The 15,841-nt window shown below is 37.3% G+C and overlaps 1 protein-coding gene across 3 annotated transcripts in view; it reads right to left on the bottom strand.

The window, feature by feature from the left end:
* Positions 1–15,841, bottom strand: part of ascc3 (activating signal cointegrator 1 complex subunit 3) — a 163,444-nt gene that overhangs the window by 92,299 nt on the left and 55,304 nt on the right. For all 3 annotated transcript variants that reach the window (XM_040116968.1, XM_040116969.1, XM_040116967.1), the window contains exons 9-10: positions 10,173–10,376; positions 7,303–7,443 (exon numbers count right to left, since the gene is read on the bottom strand). In XM_040116968.1, the coding sequence (XP_039972902.1) occupies positions 7,303–7,443; positions 10,173–10,376 (345 nt within the window). The remainder of the gene's footprint in view (positions 1–7,302; positions 7,444–10,172; positions 10,377–15,841) is intronic.

Raw genomic sequence — 15,841 nt, forward strand, 5'->3', positions numbered from 1 at the left:
TGGAAAGATGGGGTGGGTTGGAAGCAGATGGAGTGGGGAGGTAAGAGAAAGACATTTACTGGATTGCGATATCTTAACTAACGGCTTGTCAAGGCAAGCGGTAATGAAAACCTTGTCAGCATTGCATTGTCTTTTACAGCGTGTGTGTGTGTAAACCATTTCTTATGATCCTTAGCTCTATTGCTGAACCGACAAGCCTCCTGTTTATGCTGGGTTTCAACTCATACAAAGTACTTTATCTTGAGACATACTTTACAGGAATTAGTGATGTTGTCAGTGCAAAGAGAAAAACAGATTTGCAGCATTTGTGAGAGATGACATTTTTTTCAAATCACCACCATTAAAAACTAAAACTAAAACTAAAAATGCCTACAAATTTTATCATAGCAGTTTTCTGCAACCGTGGTTCCAGGTCTCTAAATCACTGCACACGTCTCTGATTCAAATACATGGCGTTATGCTTACTGTTTCCTCAATTAGAAAAACAACGGAGGCAATCTGAGCCTTGTAAATGGGATTAGGGTTGTTGTAAATCAACATACAGACTCAGACTAACCACTCCTAAATCAGCATTTTTCTTCAATCGATATAGCAAACATTAACTGCTCCAAGCATCCGCTACAACTCTAAGGATCTCCAAGGAAGATGTCTCTAGTGTTTACGCAGAGAAGGGTGTTATGGGTAACCATAGGCATACCTCTGAAGTATAAACAACGCATTTTATCTACTAAAACAGCCAAAATGATTCTCACATTTTAGTAGATTTGCATTTGCTGTATAGGAACTGTAAAGAAAGTTCCTGGTAACTGTGGTATACTATGGAATGTCTGAGATACCTTCACACTGATACACTTGTCCTATTTGTGTACTTAATATGGTGTCAACCAAATCCATCATTAGACTCAACTCTTTCCTCTCTGTCAGTTCATGAAAAAACATGCTCATATTCTGAACTCAATCATGACCACATTCATGTGAATACCCCGTTGGTTGTTGGTAATCGACCAATGGGTGTGTTTATGTGATTGCTTTTGTTCCCTTCAGCCTTTTTCCTTCAACCAGGTCTCATTTAATTGTTCTTTGTAAAGTGCTGTGTTATGACCCTGATGAAGGCCACGGGACAAAATGAGTAAGTCTAACCACAGATAAATTATTCATGTTGCAAGTATTGCTCAAGTTGTTCCTCCAAGGTTACAGTGCATGGCATCACTCCGACCTGTTGAGTGTGGATAGCCTTTTCACTCAACCACTCTGTGTGAATATACTGACACTAACACAGTCAAATTGAGGGATGAGTGAGAAAAAGGGAACAAGGCTAAATGAAAGAGAGACTGTGGATTGCTGCAGACCGGCAGTGAATCTGAATAATCATTCTCTTTTTGAAATCGTCTCACATGACCTGATAGAAATGCAACTTTAATACACCTTCAGATTAGCTGGAATTAGCCTCATTTCATAGGAAAACGCCCCCAGCCCCACCCTACCCCCCACCCAACACACACACACACACACACACACACACACACACACACACACACACACACACACACACACACACACACACACACACACACACACACACACACACACACACAAACCTCAACCTTTCCTTTTCTGTACTCATAAACCCCATAAGGCTTATAAACTTTAACTCTAAGATGTGCAATCTCTCAAATCCAGCTCTTTTGGATTTAACAGATATGCATGTTTCCCCAACCTTCTCAGCCTCCCCAGCCTTTCATGCTGGATCCAACAACCTCCACTTCCCTCTGAGCTGGAGGAGCCCTGTGCACTGTCTAAATATGCGCTCAACCTCAGCTTTCACCCCCTTTTCTTTTGGCCTCATTGTAATAAATCCACCCTTCTTCTATAACAGAGGAAAAAAACTACTGCATAGGGTTGGTTTCTCTAAGATATCAGAGGTTGAATTCATGTTCCATCAGTAAAACCCCACCAAACACAAAAAAAGGATTTGATCTGCTGGTCAATACTTAGTTACTTGAACAACCTACTGATTACTCAACAGAAATAAAACATCTAATTGACTGGCAAATTGAACTCAACAACTGAACCAAATGGGCTAATTGTTGCTTTGACAAAATTATTTTCATCACTTGATGGCTTTACAAAAAGGCAACTTTGTTAAAGAGCAGTTGTAAAATCATATTAGGGAAAAATAAAAAAGCAAACTTTATGGTCAACATAATGTACTTTTTTAAGGCATTTATTTGAGAATTCTGCAAGGTCATTTCACATGTGTAATAAATAACTTATAGTAATAGTTCATTTATGTTTTTTATAGGTTGAGCCCTCATTTAAAGGCAGTAATGTATCCCAAGCGAATGGCAGCATGAATATGCATCTGGTAAATCTGCAGAAATGTTGTGATGCAATCATGTCAACATGGAGCAGAATCTCAAAAGAATGTTTCCAAAAATTGCTCACTGGTGTTTTTAACAGTTTTTTTGACAACAATTAAGCCGTATGGCACAGAGGGATAAGATACATACGCAATACTTTTTAGTAGGATCATTTCCTTGTCGGTTTGGGTCTGTACATGGGATATTTTGACAAAAAAAAAAAATATGCTGCTCACTTTAGAACGATCAGCACCAGCTAAAAATAGGAATCTGCTACATGATGTTTTGTATACTGCTGTGTTTTCAAGAAAGAGATGCAGGAAAACAAATTTGATACTGAGCGAGTTTAGCGAATCTGTGCATGTTGTCGGTTTGGGTGTGAAAACTCTGAGTCACTTGCACCGCCCCGAAATAATTTTTCACATTTCCAAAACTAATTTTCGCTCACATATGAAGAGAAACTGTTGTACTGTGGAGCCTGGCTATCGTAAATGTGAGCAGAAAATGTAGAGAGAATGATTGCAAGCTTAGATATAAAGTAAGTGCCATCTAGTTAAAGTGACAACACTAGAAGATGCTTTAGATTGGCATCACCAGTTTACCTTAAAAATAAGTGAAGGTTAATAACCTACTGGAGGATCTATAGTATCAATGACTACATGAGAATGTGTTTTACAAAGGTTCTCTGACATGTTTAAAAACTGGCATCTTTCAGACTACAAACATTTGAATAAAAAAATACAAAAATTTGAGTAATTCCTCCAGCCTCTGTTCAATAACTTGCCCATTTCCTCTTTTTCATTCTAATACAACCAGTACCACCAAAGACACTCCATACAACTTTCTAATCACAACTGAATATTTGATTTAATATTTGATTTTGTCTTAACTATACTGTAACCGTTGTAACTACTACTGAGAGTAGACAAAAGTTTCTACTCAATAGTGGTGTCCTCCTTGGCCTTCGCCAGTAGAGCCGTACTTGGTTTAGTGTGCAGCATACGGTAGGGGCTGAAATCCCCACTCCAGATTGCTCCAAATCAGTCTGAAGCTCTTTAGATGTCTTGCGTGGTGTTTTTTCCACAATCCGCATCAACCTTTGCAAACTTCTCTCATTGAGTTGTTTCATAACATCTGATCCTTTTTATTTAACTATATGAAACCTTTTTTTTCTTTAATAACATTGGTCATTTTATTAAAATATTTTGATCATTCAAAATTTGTTAATTTGCATTTATTTCTGAAGATATTCTAAATTCTTCACTTAAACTTCAGGGACTATATAAAGCAAATAAAAAAAGGCCTTAAGAGAACAAGAGGCTTAAGTTAAACAAAACATCTAAGTTTCTGCTTCAGGTCAGTTAGATACAATGATTCTTTTACATAGTTTGTCCACCAGAGAGCACCAGCAAATTCATCTTTACTATGTAAAATGTCTTGTGCTTGGATGTAAAAGCAGGACTGAATTTTTTTTTTTTTTTTTTTGCTAACCTGATGGATATAAACCAATAAGAAATAAATATAAGAGATATAAATCAAATCAATGTGTTCTGTGATTATGTGAAAAATAACAGTGTAATCATCCATCCAAATATCTTTACTCGATTGTGTATAAACCTAAAAAATCCAGAACTGAACGGGGTACTATTAGAGCCATCTGGTTTATTTTTGCCCTAGATAAAATACCATCAGCATCTATGCTGACAGCGTAGTTAGTGTAGTAGAGGGTGTAGTCAACAAGGAGCATCGCTCTCATCGCTTTTGCGGCGTTCAACCATTAGTTGTAATACAGCAGAGAAAAATGCCCCTGAAATTTTTACCTGCCGGTCTTGCCAAGCTCTTTTTCACCAATATGCGTCTCTCTCTCTGTCTCTCAACTCTATTAATCAACTCTATATGTTATAATTTCTTTTATGATTTATGATTATGCAGCAGGTGTGGTGAAACTGTGTTTGTGGTAGAAAGGGGGAAAGGAACGGGACAGCATAGCCCTTTACAAATGAGAAGGAAGAGAAGGTGGGGAAGAGGAGAAAATAAATGAGACACACCCGGGAGCCAGGGGAAAGGAAAAACTGACAAAAGCATCACGGAGGAGAAAAGTGAGAGGAGTGAGAGTGGCAAAAGGAGGAGATAACTAAAAGTCTTAATCCAGTTTCTGGACATCTACCCTGCCTAACCTCTAAAAAGAAAAGTACAGAAGTACATAAAAGTAAAAAGAGGGGCAGTTTCACCAAACAACTGGCTGGATTTTGCCTGGACCTCCCTGTACGACCAACTGCTGAGGAAGTGTGCTGATCCGCAGATGAGGTTTGGATGAAAGTTGGTCTATCTTCTCTCTGATCTGCTGTTGATGCTGCTGATGTAACTCTTCCTTGGCTGGGTTGGGTTAAGTCTCGCTGCCAATCTCTGTCCTGGCTTCGTATACTCTCTCCTCTTCAACCCCCAACCCCGTCAACCAAATTCAACTTATTACACTGCCCTCATTCTGCTCAGAAGTTTTTTGGACAGCCATCCACTAAAACTTTAGGAATCATTTTGAATAATATTTGGTTTCTGCACAGTTACATTTAATTTATGTGGAAGACTTGATTGTGATTGTGTTCTCTTTTTATCTTGTAATATACTTTGGTAGCAAGGGTAACAAGATATCCGGGTTATATATATATAATATATTGATATAAATTACTCATGTCTATATTTTTTTTAAAGTGAGGGGAATAGGATTTGGATTATTCTCTTGTCCGGCACCCAACTCTTACTTTGATTGAATATTTCATACACCTATGCTGCATGGTGGTGCGCTAAAGATGGCTCTACTTAGAGCAAACTCTGCACTGAAACCAGGATAACTCTAACAACAATAGGAAATAGACTAATAGGAGGAATACATTTATTTAAAAGTTTCCCAAGACAACTGAATTCTTGATCCTGTAATTAAGATACAATCAATTAAACGGCATAATATCCATAATGTGGACCCATATTTACAGGGCCTTAGGGGAAATACCAAGGAAACTGAAGACACACTAATAGGCAGGAATATGGCAAATATGTGGAGAGAAAGAAATAAAAAAAAACAGATGACTCACTGTATTCCACATTCTTGCTCAGTAATCTAGCATTGCAAAAATTGTGAGATCTGGTAATTAATCAACTGCAGACACAAAAACACCAATAAAGAAGTTCTCCAAGACACTGAAAAAATATCTGATAGCTGACCTTTGACACTTTGTGATCGATGTGTGACACTGAGTAATTACCATTAAAAAGACACAGCCCCTGGTTTATCATTAGCATCTGGACTATGCTTCAGTACTAGCAGAGCCACTCTGTAGGTCCTATCACAGAACAAACTAGAGCAGCACACCCCAGCCAGATAGGGAACAGCTGTGGTCAGCTAGAAAAAAAACAAACCTGCAAAACAGTACAATAGCTTAATAAAGGCAGTGAGGTGAAGCAAAGAAACACTTCATAATATAAGAGAGCATAAAGTATACTATAGAGAACCTCCAGAAACACAGACAATCACTGTACACCGACAAAAAACACTTCATTAACAAGGTAGTGTAGCATGCAGTCACTGTAACTTTACCTAAGCATGATGGACCTGTGTGCTCCTCTTTGATACTACTTTCTTTTCCCGATCTTCAAATTATTATAATAAAAAACAGTTGAATATAAGCATCAGTGCACCCTCTGCATTGGCTTGGAATTACATGTAGTCTGCTCCAATGTCCAATATAATATAATATAATATAACCACAATATATTGCATTTGTAAATGATTTTATGTTTTTGATTCGTAGAAAAGGAGATGTTATCCCATCTTTCAATACTGTCTGACCTCCCTGCCAACAGTGAAACTCAGCCCGAAGCCCACTGGTTTCTACTGGAGAGATAAATCTTTTTTTTTTTTTTACAAATTCAGTCCTTTCCTAGAAGAACTGGACACTACATTTTGACGTTGCTCAAATAGGAAGAAATGGTGCATTTGGTCAGGACTATCTTCAGTGGCAGATTAATGCCCATTAGCTTCACCAGTGAGTATTTCCAGCAGCAGGATTGTAGACATGGAACTGAGTCAAAATAAAGTATGGTGTGTATGTTCATGGTAATGATGGAACATGTTACCTGGTGCAACACAGTACTGGTTGGTAGATCAGTTAATTGCTGGTTTGGCTCTGCTGGAATTTTGTCGATGATAAGAAAATACAGAATGTTACAAGAGTACCTTTAAACTGTAACCCCTAACCACAGGTCCACACCACCATGGAAATGAACCAAAACCTAAACTGTCTGGTGTCAGTGAAGTGGTTATTTATTTCAGGGAAAGATCAAGTGAACTGTTCTTAGTGTGTAAACAGTGAGACACTAAAGTCCCATACAAACAGCAGACAAAGGACTGGAAAAATATATACAGTGATATAGAACAGTAAGGCTCGGCGCAAATAAGGACACTAGGATTTAAATCATAGTGGTCTTCTAAACAACAAGCTTTCACTGATGAAGCCAGAACAAGAACAGCAAACACTAGGAGTTTACAGCAGGCCCTTTTATCAGTTTTTTTCTGTTTGAAAGAACCTTTAAATCCATTGCTACAGTAGGTGACACTTAAATTATATATCTAGTAAAGTTACACTTGTGATTAATAATAAGCAGAATTGTACCATGCACTTTGCAGAACATATGATGCAATGGCCTCCAATAAAAGTCACAATCCAATCCACTAGGGGGTGCTAGAGAATACATGTGTAGAAGCGGAAACCTGAAGGAGGGACAGCTTTATTCCCCTTAGTTTGAACTATTTTTTGGAATCATGATAGATCCCATAGTGTACTGTGTGTGTGTGTGTGTGTGTGTGTGTGTGTGTGTGTGTGTGTGTGTGTGTGTGTGCGTGCGTGTGTGTGCGCGTGTGCCAGAGTGTGATAGAGTGTGTGTGTACCTGTGTTCGTAGGATCTCTCCTTTGGTTAGCTGCATGTCTCCAGTGAGTTCTTTAACAGTGATGCCCAGTGGCTCCAATCGCTTACTGAAGTAATTAGTCATCTCTGCTGCCAAGGCCTTCATTGGAGCCACATATACTATCTACAGAGAGAGAGATGGTAATAGAAATGAATAGGATAAACAGAGAGGGGTAGAGTGAGGAAGGTAGAAGTTAGGGATGGGGGTTGGGGGCTGGAGGGGGGTAAAGGAGACAGGGACTGGAAGGAAACTGTAGTGATAAATGAGCAAACAGAGGGAGGATCATTTGTTCCCTGGCAACCAGCACAAATCACAATTTATTGAGAAACATGATGCCAGACACTTGCATGGGTAAAGTTTAATGGTGATGTATGAAAAGTGGCTATTGTCACTGGCTGGCACTCTGCAACACTGTGTATATGTGTGTGTTTGTCTTCATGAAAGAGAACAAAGACTTTTGGCTGTCTGAATTATTTAACTGAGTGTGTGTAAGGATTTGACACTATTGGTTTAATAACACATCTATCAATATTTTTAGACTAAATTGTCAACAGCTGAATTTTTGTACATCTATTTAAGATTCTATTTTCCAATTGTTGTAGTCTAGAAGAATTGTTGTAGTCTAGTTAGAAACCTAACTGTCTATCTGATAATTAGATGAAGAGTAAGATAAACATAAAGTAAAATCCCTGTCAAAATTTCTACGGAGGTACTGTAGGTAAAGTGAAATGTGTGTGCTCCAGGTAAGGCTTTCTCAATCGTGTTTGTTTGGCCCCCGATATGACTGCCTTTAATACTGAGTATTACTGTGCTGTTTTGTGAGTTTTGTCCTAGACCGTGCAGCTGCACAGTGCACAGTCAGTCTACAATGTGCTTAAATTGAAATTAGCAAAGCATTTTTAATATTTTTGACAGCTGAACTGCTCTGCATTAAAACCCCTCAAAACCTAATTCTCCATCAGCCTCTTATTACGTGTGATGGGGGTCCTACATAAACACAATAAATCCTATCAAGTTGGAATAGTTTTTATTATTTAATTCAGAGATTTCTGGCTATACTATTTTAACTTCTCACTGGTTTAAAGTGGGTAGAAAAAAGTAATGCCATGTATTTCCCTGCACCAATACAATTTGTCACTGTCAATCAAATCTGATTAAACCACACCCACAGAGTCCTAATGAATAATTAATACAACCCAAGAATGTTACTTTCTTTAACTCTGAGTATTGCTGATTTAATCAGGAATATTAAATATTGTAGAGAACTTACGATTTGAAACCACGTTTTTGAGGAACTTTAGGAAAATAGTGTATAGCTTCCAAACAACTTTCCTTCGGTAGTTTGCTATACCAATTTTTGTAGTGTTCTGTGGTGTTTTGTAAAACACCAATGAGGAGAGGAGAAAAAGTGTTGACGTATTGTAGAAGGAGGGTTTGGTCAGACTTAGACAGCATCCTTTCCTCTCCAGCATGAACAACTCTCATTAATTAATTGTGGTATTGCCTTTTCTCTGTTAGTTCGTCTCCTTGTCGTTATTGTCATTTTCTTTGTCTATGTAATTTGACCAGAAATCATTGTAAATAAGGGTCTCCTTCAAACATTCTATAAATACAGGATGATGATGATAACTGATGATAATACTGAAGTTCAAATATAGCTCTGAACCACAGTAGCAGCACCTCAGATGTATGGTGTACCTGTAAAAGGCTATTGAAGCAGATACCAAATAATAAATAAATAAATTGAATTTGCGCAATGCTCGCACATGCTATCATATCATTTATCGAAACTAGTGGATGGGTACCGAGGACCAGTTTAAACTGGTGCAGGTTCCTGATTGGCCAGAACTATAATACCAATAAGCTCCTGAAGCAGTCGGGTGTGCTATCAGTATTTAAACCTCATTCATTTATTAAGTGTCTGCCGTTTTCAGTTTGCCTGCAGTTAAAATTAACTTTTTCCACAGGATGCAGCCAGTGATTATGATGCAACCAGTAGCGCCACACGTCTAAATCATGGTTGTGTTTACATTCTGTAGACTTACAGCGGAGAGGTTGAAAGGTCCTGAAGAGTGGGCCAAAAATGTATCAAATATTATCATGCCTATACTGGCCAGAGTCCCCAATTCTAGATCCGCGGAGGACTGTAGGCAAGAACTTTCTGTATCTAGTTTAGGTAGGAGGATATAGGTAGTCAGAAAGGTAGAGAAGGTTTTATGGAAAATATATTTTTTTTCAGCTGTCAAAAACAGTAGTGTTTAGCATTTTTAGCCAATGTTTGAATGTTGCAGATTAGTTCAGATTATTTTCAACTCATAAGAAAAGAAAAGAAAAAAAAATACTAGTGCAGATCACCATTGAGGTTAAATGACAAAAAAAGCCAAACAAATCAGCAAAACAGACAGATCCTCTTTGAGGGAAACATAATTAAGTAAATTCAGCTTTCTTTGACTTAAAAAAGAGATAAATCAGATAGCTCCCATGTAAATGGTGCCTGTTATCTCAGCATCCAAAGTTCCAAGGATCAGATCTGAATCTCTGCATGGGCTGTGTGAATCTCAGCAAGGAGCATGCTTAATCTCCATGAGGCATGTTGAGAGACTCTGTGGTAGAGTAACACTGGAAACATTAAGCAGTTATCGCAGACATTCTTAGACATTACCCAGAAATTCTCTTAAATACACTGACTATAATTTTGCTTGAGAGCCAGGCAGACATTTCAGGTAAAAAGCTTCCTACAAACAACCAATGTAATATGTAATCAAACTGAATCAAATCCACCGAGACAGCAATAAGCAAGCCCATATTCTGGACCTCTGTTTTATATGTCCATGTGTGTGTCGCTGTTAGACCTTGAATTCCTCCTTTTTGATGACACCGCCCGGCTGCAGGTGTTGACGGATCTCGTGAAGAACAGTCAGCATGGCGATGTTGGTCTTGCCGGCACCAGTTGGAGCGCAAATCAGGAGGTTTTCATTGGTGTTATAGGCCGTCTCAAACACCATGGACTGGATCCTGTTCAGACGCTTCATCCCCTTGAACACCAGCTGCCCGATCTGAACAAATAAAATTAGTGAAGGAAAGGATGAATATGGGTGAACACATCATTACAATATATCATGTGCACTATCCTGTAATAATTCAGCATATTGATAATATATCTTGCTTATTGTTTATAGGTGATTTACAGTGCCTTTTTTTAATACAAATCCAACAGAGAAATAAAATAAAATACAATACACCTTGTTTTATGTATTTCATTAAATAGATGGATATACAGTGACCTGTCATCATTTCCTAGAAAACACATGGTATAAGAATGATCATTTTTAATTAAATAAACCTCTTTTTTGATTGCAACCTTCCTTAAAAGGAGAATCAGCTCCCCTCCTTCTTCTTTAAAACTAGTGACAAGGCTTTCTTGATGGTTGGAGAAGCTCAGAAGGATGTCATCAAGCAGTTTGTTTGTATGTTTTGTTGTTTTAATGTTTTTTTCAAGAGACCAATCTAAACAGAAATATATTATATACAGTATATTTTGACAAAGAAAATCAGGAAATTTGTGATGCTACAACCTGTTAATTTTTGGTATTTTCCTTTCCTTTCCTTCCAAACTGACTTGAACATTTAATTGATTATCAAAATTGTTGCTGATGAATTTACTGTCAATCAAATGATTATTTCAGCTCTAAATATATTACACAGTACTATTATTAAAAAAAACATAACAGTATACTGTATTTCACTTTGTTCTTTTATTAATTGTTATTCAAGTAAGTATCATAAATTATATATATAGCTTTCTGTGTGTATAAATAAGAATTCTGCCATGCACTGAACACTCTGCCACACCCATAAGTATAACTAAGCATGAAACCATCAAACACATGCTCCATCACAATCAAAGCTGTGTCTTTGTGTCATAAACAAGTTACATCAATATTTATTCTGAAGGTTTTATTTCTAATTCATTTGCACTGAGTAATTCTGTAGGTGAAAATGATCTTGTTTTAAGGAAAGGTATTCTTATTAATGTGTTTAGGTGACTGATTAAAACTACTCGCTACTTAAATTTGCAATGAATACATGTACAATTTTCAGTTTAACAATTTATAAAAAAAACCCACTGATGTTAACATAACCTTATTTGTCAATCTTCTTGTCTCAGCTCTAATCATATCAACATCTAATTATTATAATATAATTGTGACGTAGTCATAATGGCGATACAATAAGTACTTACAAAAGACATGTTTCTTACCTCATTTTTTATTAATTTACTTAAAAGATACACTGCTGATCACCTGTGAATGCGGTGATATTAAAATTTGTGGGCGCAACAACATAAGTCAAGCAGCAATCAGTGTCATTGGTGATTAGCAGTCAGTGACACAGCTAAAATAGTATTGGTTGTCCTATTGCCCATGACAACTAGATTACGGCCTGTGTCAGCCGTTTAGAGCAGCTGCCCCCACTGGCAACTGCATTTTCTCTGACAAAAACATACTGCAGAATCTCCTACCCAGTGTGCTGACATGAAATATCGACAGGTGATCAATTATAGTATGTGTTATTGACTGAGCTTCCATGTATGGGGTGACTGCACATAAGGTCGAGGACCAAAAAGCATGAAGGAAGAGAAAACGTGTGGTGGGATCAGCTGTCACTCAAGCTGGCCTCTGTCTGTCTTCACTATGGCAACAGAGTGTGGGTGATGGCCCTCAATCTCACACTGCCTCTGATAAGTAGAGAAATGGCCACCCCCCTCCGAAACACACACACACACACACACACACACACACACACACACACACACACACACACACACACACACACACACACACACACACACACACACACACACACACACACACACACACACACACAGCAGAGTGAAAAAAATCCAGCTGCTGTACAGGTGAATCATTTCCCCCAGAACAGAACGTGTAGAGTGGGAAAAAAAATACATTTAAAGACCACACAAAAATCTGATTATATTCTGTTCATGTCATGGATGGAGATTGCAGGAATGTTAGCTTTGAGTATGATAATGGGCATCCTTTCTTCAGATATTCAAAGAACAACATTCGTATTTTGAATATTAACATTGATTCAAACAGATATTTACAATAAAAATAATAATACAAGTACTGTGAGGATGACTCTAATATGCTTTTACTTTTGGAAACCACATAGAAACATGGTTATAAAAAATTCAGATTCAACGATAACATGAAGAGTTGACTTGTTATTTCTGAGATTTTGGCAAAACAAAATTTGAATTAGAGTTAATTTTGCATTAACTGCTTTTTTTATAAGATGTGGAAGTGACAGTTTTTTTATTAATTTAATCTCAGGACTTTGATGTACACCCAAACACCTCTGCTTCTTTGTTCTTTATTTATTGGGGTTTCAGGTGTAGTGGAAGCCTGTAACCTTGAAAAGAACTGAAGCAGTCAGTACAACATAAAGGTGTATTAGAAAAATCTGTTTCCCATGCATTGTACTGCAAATTCTGTTTATTGATTAAAGCTTATTGAAACAAACTATAGAACTGGTGGATGGAAACATATCTACTCTTATGCAGTTTTACAGTTTGATAGTTTAATAGCATTTAATCCTGACTGACTGCAATGAATTAAGCTCTGGAAAATTAGCGGGACCACCATTCAGAATAAAGCCAAATAACAGTGTAAATTTCAAGGCTAATGATGTAAACAGGTTGTGGTGGAATTTCATAGAACAGTGGTCACTATAGTTCCAGGTGTGTTCTCTACCACTTCTATCTTCATAATTTTATCCACTCTCTGCATCCTGCATGTTCCACCTTTCTCCCACTAAGGTCGGTTCAGGATGCCTTAAGCTTAGACAGCAGTATTATTTATTCAAGGATTCATTAGAAGTATGTCATCACTTTCCTCTTCCCCTCGTTTCGCTTCAACACTCATAGAAAGAAATAATTAAACAGTGCATGTCAGGCAAGGATATGCGGGGTGCTGTTTGGAGGCTGGCCCCACAGCCCAGTAGGGAGGAAGAGGTTATTAATGCATCAAAGAGCAACTTTATTAGAGTCCACTTAAGCTGGAAGGAGTGAAGGGTGGCTGTGGTTTCAGCTAGGTGCTGTATGCAGCCAAGGAGCTTCTGATGAACAGCTTGACACAGCGACTGATGTATAAAGTCATTTGAGAAAGTATTTAGACCCCTATTGGTGTTGTAGATTTAATTATAAATGGATAAAATTGCCATTTTTGCATCTATACTCAATAATCCATAATTACAAAGTGAAAACGTGTTTTTAGAAAGTTTTGCAAATTTATTAGAAATAAAAATATTCAGACCCTTTAGTAATTCAATTTTGCTTGAGATGTGTCTAGAACTTAATTGGAGTCCACCTGTGGCAAATTGAATTAACTGGACATAGTTTAGAAAGGCACACACCTGTGTATATAAGGTCTCAGAATTCACACTACATATTGGTTAAAAAAAAAAAAACACCTGTAAAATTCAAAGAACTCTTTGTAGATGTCATCAAAAAAATTGTTGTGAGGGATAGATCAGGGTAAGGATTTAAAACCATTTCTAAAGCTTTGAGTGTTCCCAGGAGCACAGTGGCCTCAATAATGGTGAAATGGAAGAAGTTTGGATGACCATCTCAGTAACGCTACATCAGTCAGGCATTTATGGTAGAGAGGCTAGATAGAAGCCCACTTGGAGTTTGCCAAACAGCATTTAAAGGACTCTGACAGCATGAGGGAAAAGATTCTCTGGTCGATGAGACGAAAACTGAACTTGAACACCAGGCACTACTCATTACCTGGCTAAAACCATCCCTACGGTGAAGCATTATGGTGGCAGCATCATGCTATGGGGGGCTTCTCAGCGGCAGGGACAGTGAGACTGGTCAGAATTGAGGGAAGAATAAATGCAGCCATGTACAGAGAGGTCTGCGAAGAAAACAAGCGCCAATGGGGCTAAAGCAAAGTACTGAATTAAGTCTGAATACTTTTGTAAAGGAGAGATTTTTTTTGAGTTTTTGAGTTTTAGTGAATTTGCAAAGATTTCAAAAAACATATTTTCACTTTGTCATTAAGAGTTCAATTTCATCCTCTTAAATTAAATTTACAACACAATTAAGTGTGCAAACCATGAAGCAGTCTGAATCCTTTCTGATACCTTTCTACATATGATCGTTTGGCTGTTTTGTGCTGCATAAAGGATGCTGATTACAAGCAATACCCACTTCCAGTAACGAGACCATCAAGACATTTTCTAACACTGAGACTTGACTGATGTGTGTTTAGTCAACACAAAGTTGCCTACATTTGTATGTGAGCCATTGATGGACATCTGATATCCATGCTTAGACAACAGCTCCACCGAGTAAATGGAAACAGACAAGAAGCTGATTACAGCCATTTTAAGGTTTTCAGTTTTGTCCAAATATTATCTGACAGAATACAGAATAAACAGCTCAGAAATTATGTCTAAAAACTATTACATCAATTGCTTAGGCCATTTGTTACTATGGTAGATTTAATTTATTTTCAAATCTTCCAATTTTGGAGATGGCGCATCTATATATCATCTTGACTGCTTGCTCACCATTGTGGACATTGAAGCAAACTCTGATTCATTTTTTCAAAAAGGAAAAGATCATTCATACCCTCCAATGCCACAGAAATCAGAAAGCTCTGGAGTAACTTTGAAAAATTTCCCCTTGGAGAGAAACCCATCAAGGTTGTTCCTTATTTCCACTACCATATGTTCGAGCTATTGAGATGTTTGCAGAAGCTGTTAAGAATTCATGATGATATTCATGGTATCAAATTTGGAAAAGGAACTCATATGTAGATGATATTTGCTGATATTTTGCTGTCTCAGGCCAAAGGGGAAAAAATTGATTTAAGATGTCTCTTAATGGTTTGTCTTATGTCAATATATACATTTCCCCCTGATGGGATCTGTATAAATTAAATATGAACCTAAATAACCTGAAGATACAGTATGTGATGGAAGATGTCATGCATGTGTAATGGAAAAATTAATCAAAAGAAAATAGAAAAAAAAGAACCTTACAAGAAAAGGCTTTACTTCACAAAATTCAAGAGTCAAATTAAATCCTTAAAAAAAAAAAAAGACTGTGAGGAAATCCAGCTTACAGCAATGATTTATGTGAAGATCATAGGACTTGTGGTAGCTACAACAAATAAAAAGCCTGGTGATGAGTAAAAGACTGACTATCTGTCCTTCATGATTAACAATAAATACTGATTTAAGTGGTGCTCCTATACTTGGACAGGTCCTCCCAAAATTTTATGTGAGCTCCTATTGGAAAAATTTAGTCTATAGTCTTGATTTTTCTTTTTTCTATTTATTTGTGATTAATACCGCCTAATAAGTTACTGATGAATTTGGAGCATTACTCACCAGATAGAGCTTGCCAAAAATCAGCCCAGCTACTTGCAGTTTGAGTCAAGTTCACAGTTTTGAAAAATACAAAATAACTTAAACTCCACATAAA

The sequence above is a fragment of the Xiphias gladius genome, chromosome 22, assembly GCF_016859285.1.
Source record: "Xiphias gladius isolate SHS-SW01 ecotype Sanya breed wild chromosome 22, ASM1685928v1, whole genome shotgun sequence".
Taxonomy (NCBI): domain Eukaryota; kingdom Metazoa; phylum Chordata; class Actinopteri; order Istiophoriformes; family Xiphiidae; genus Xiphias; species Xiphias gladius.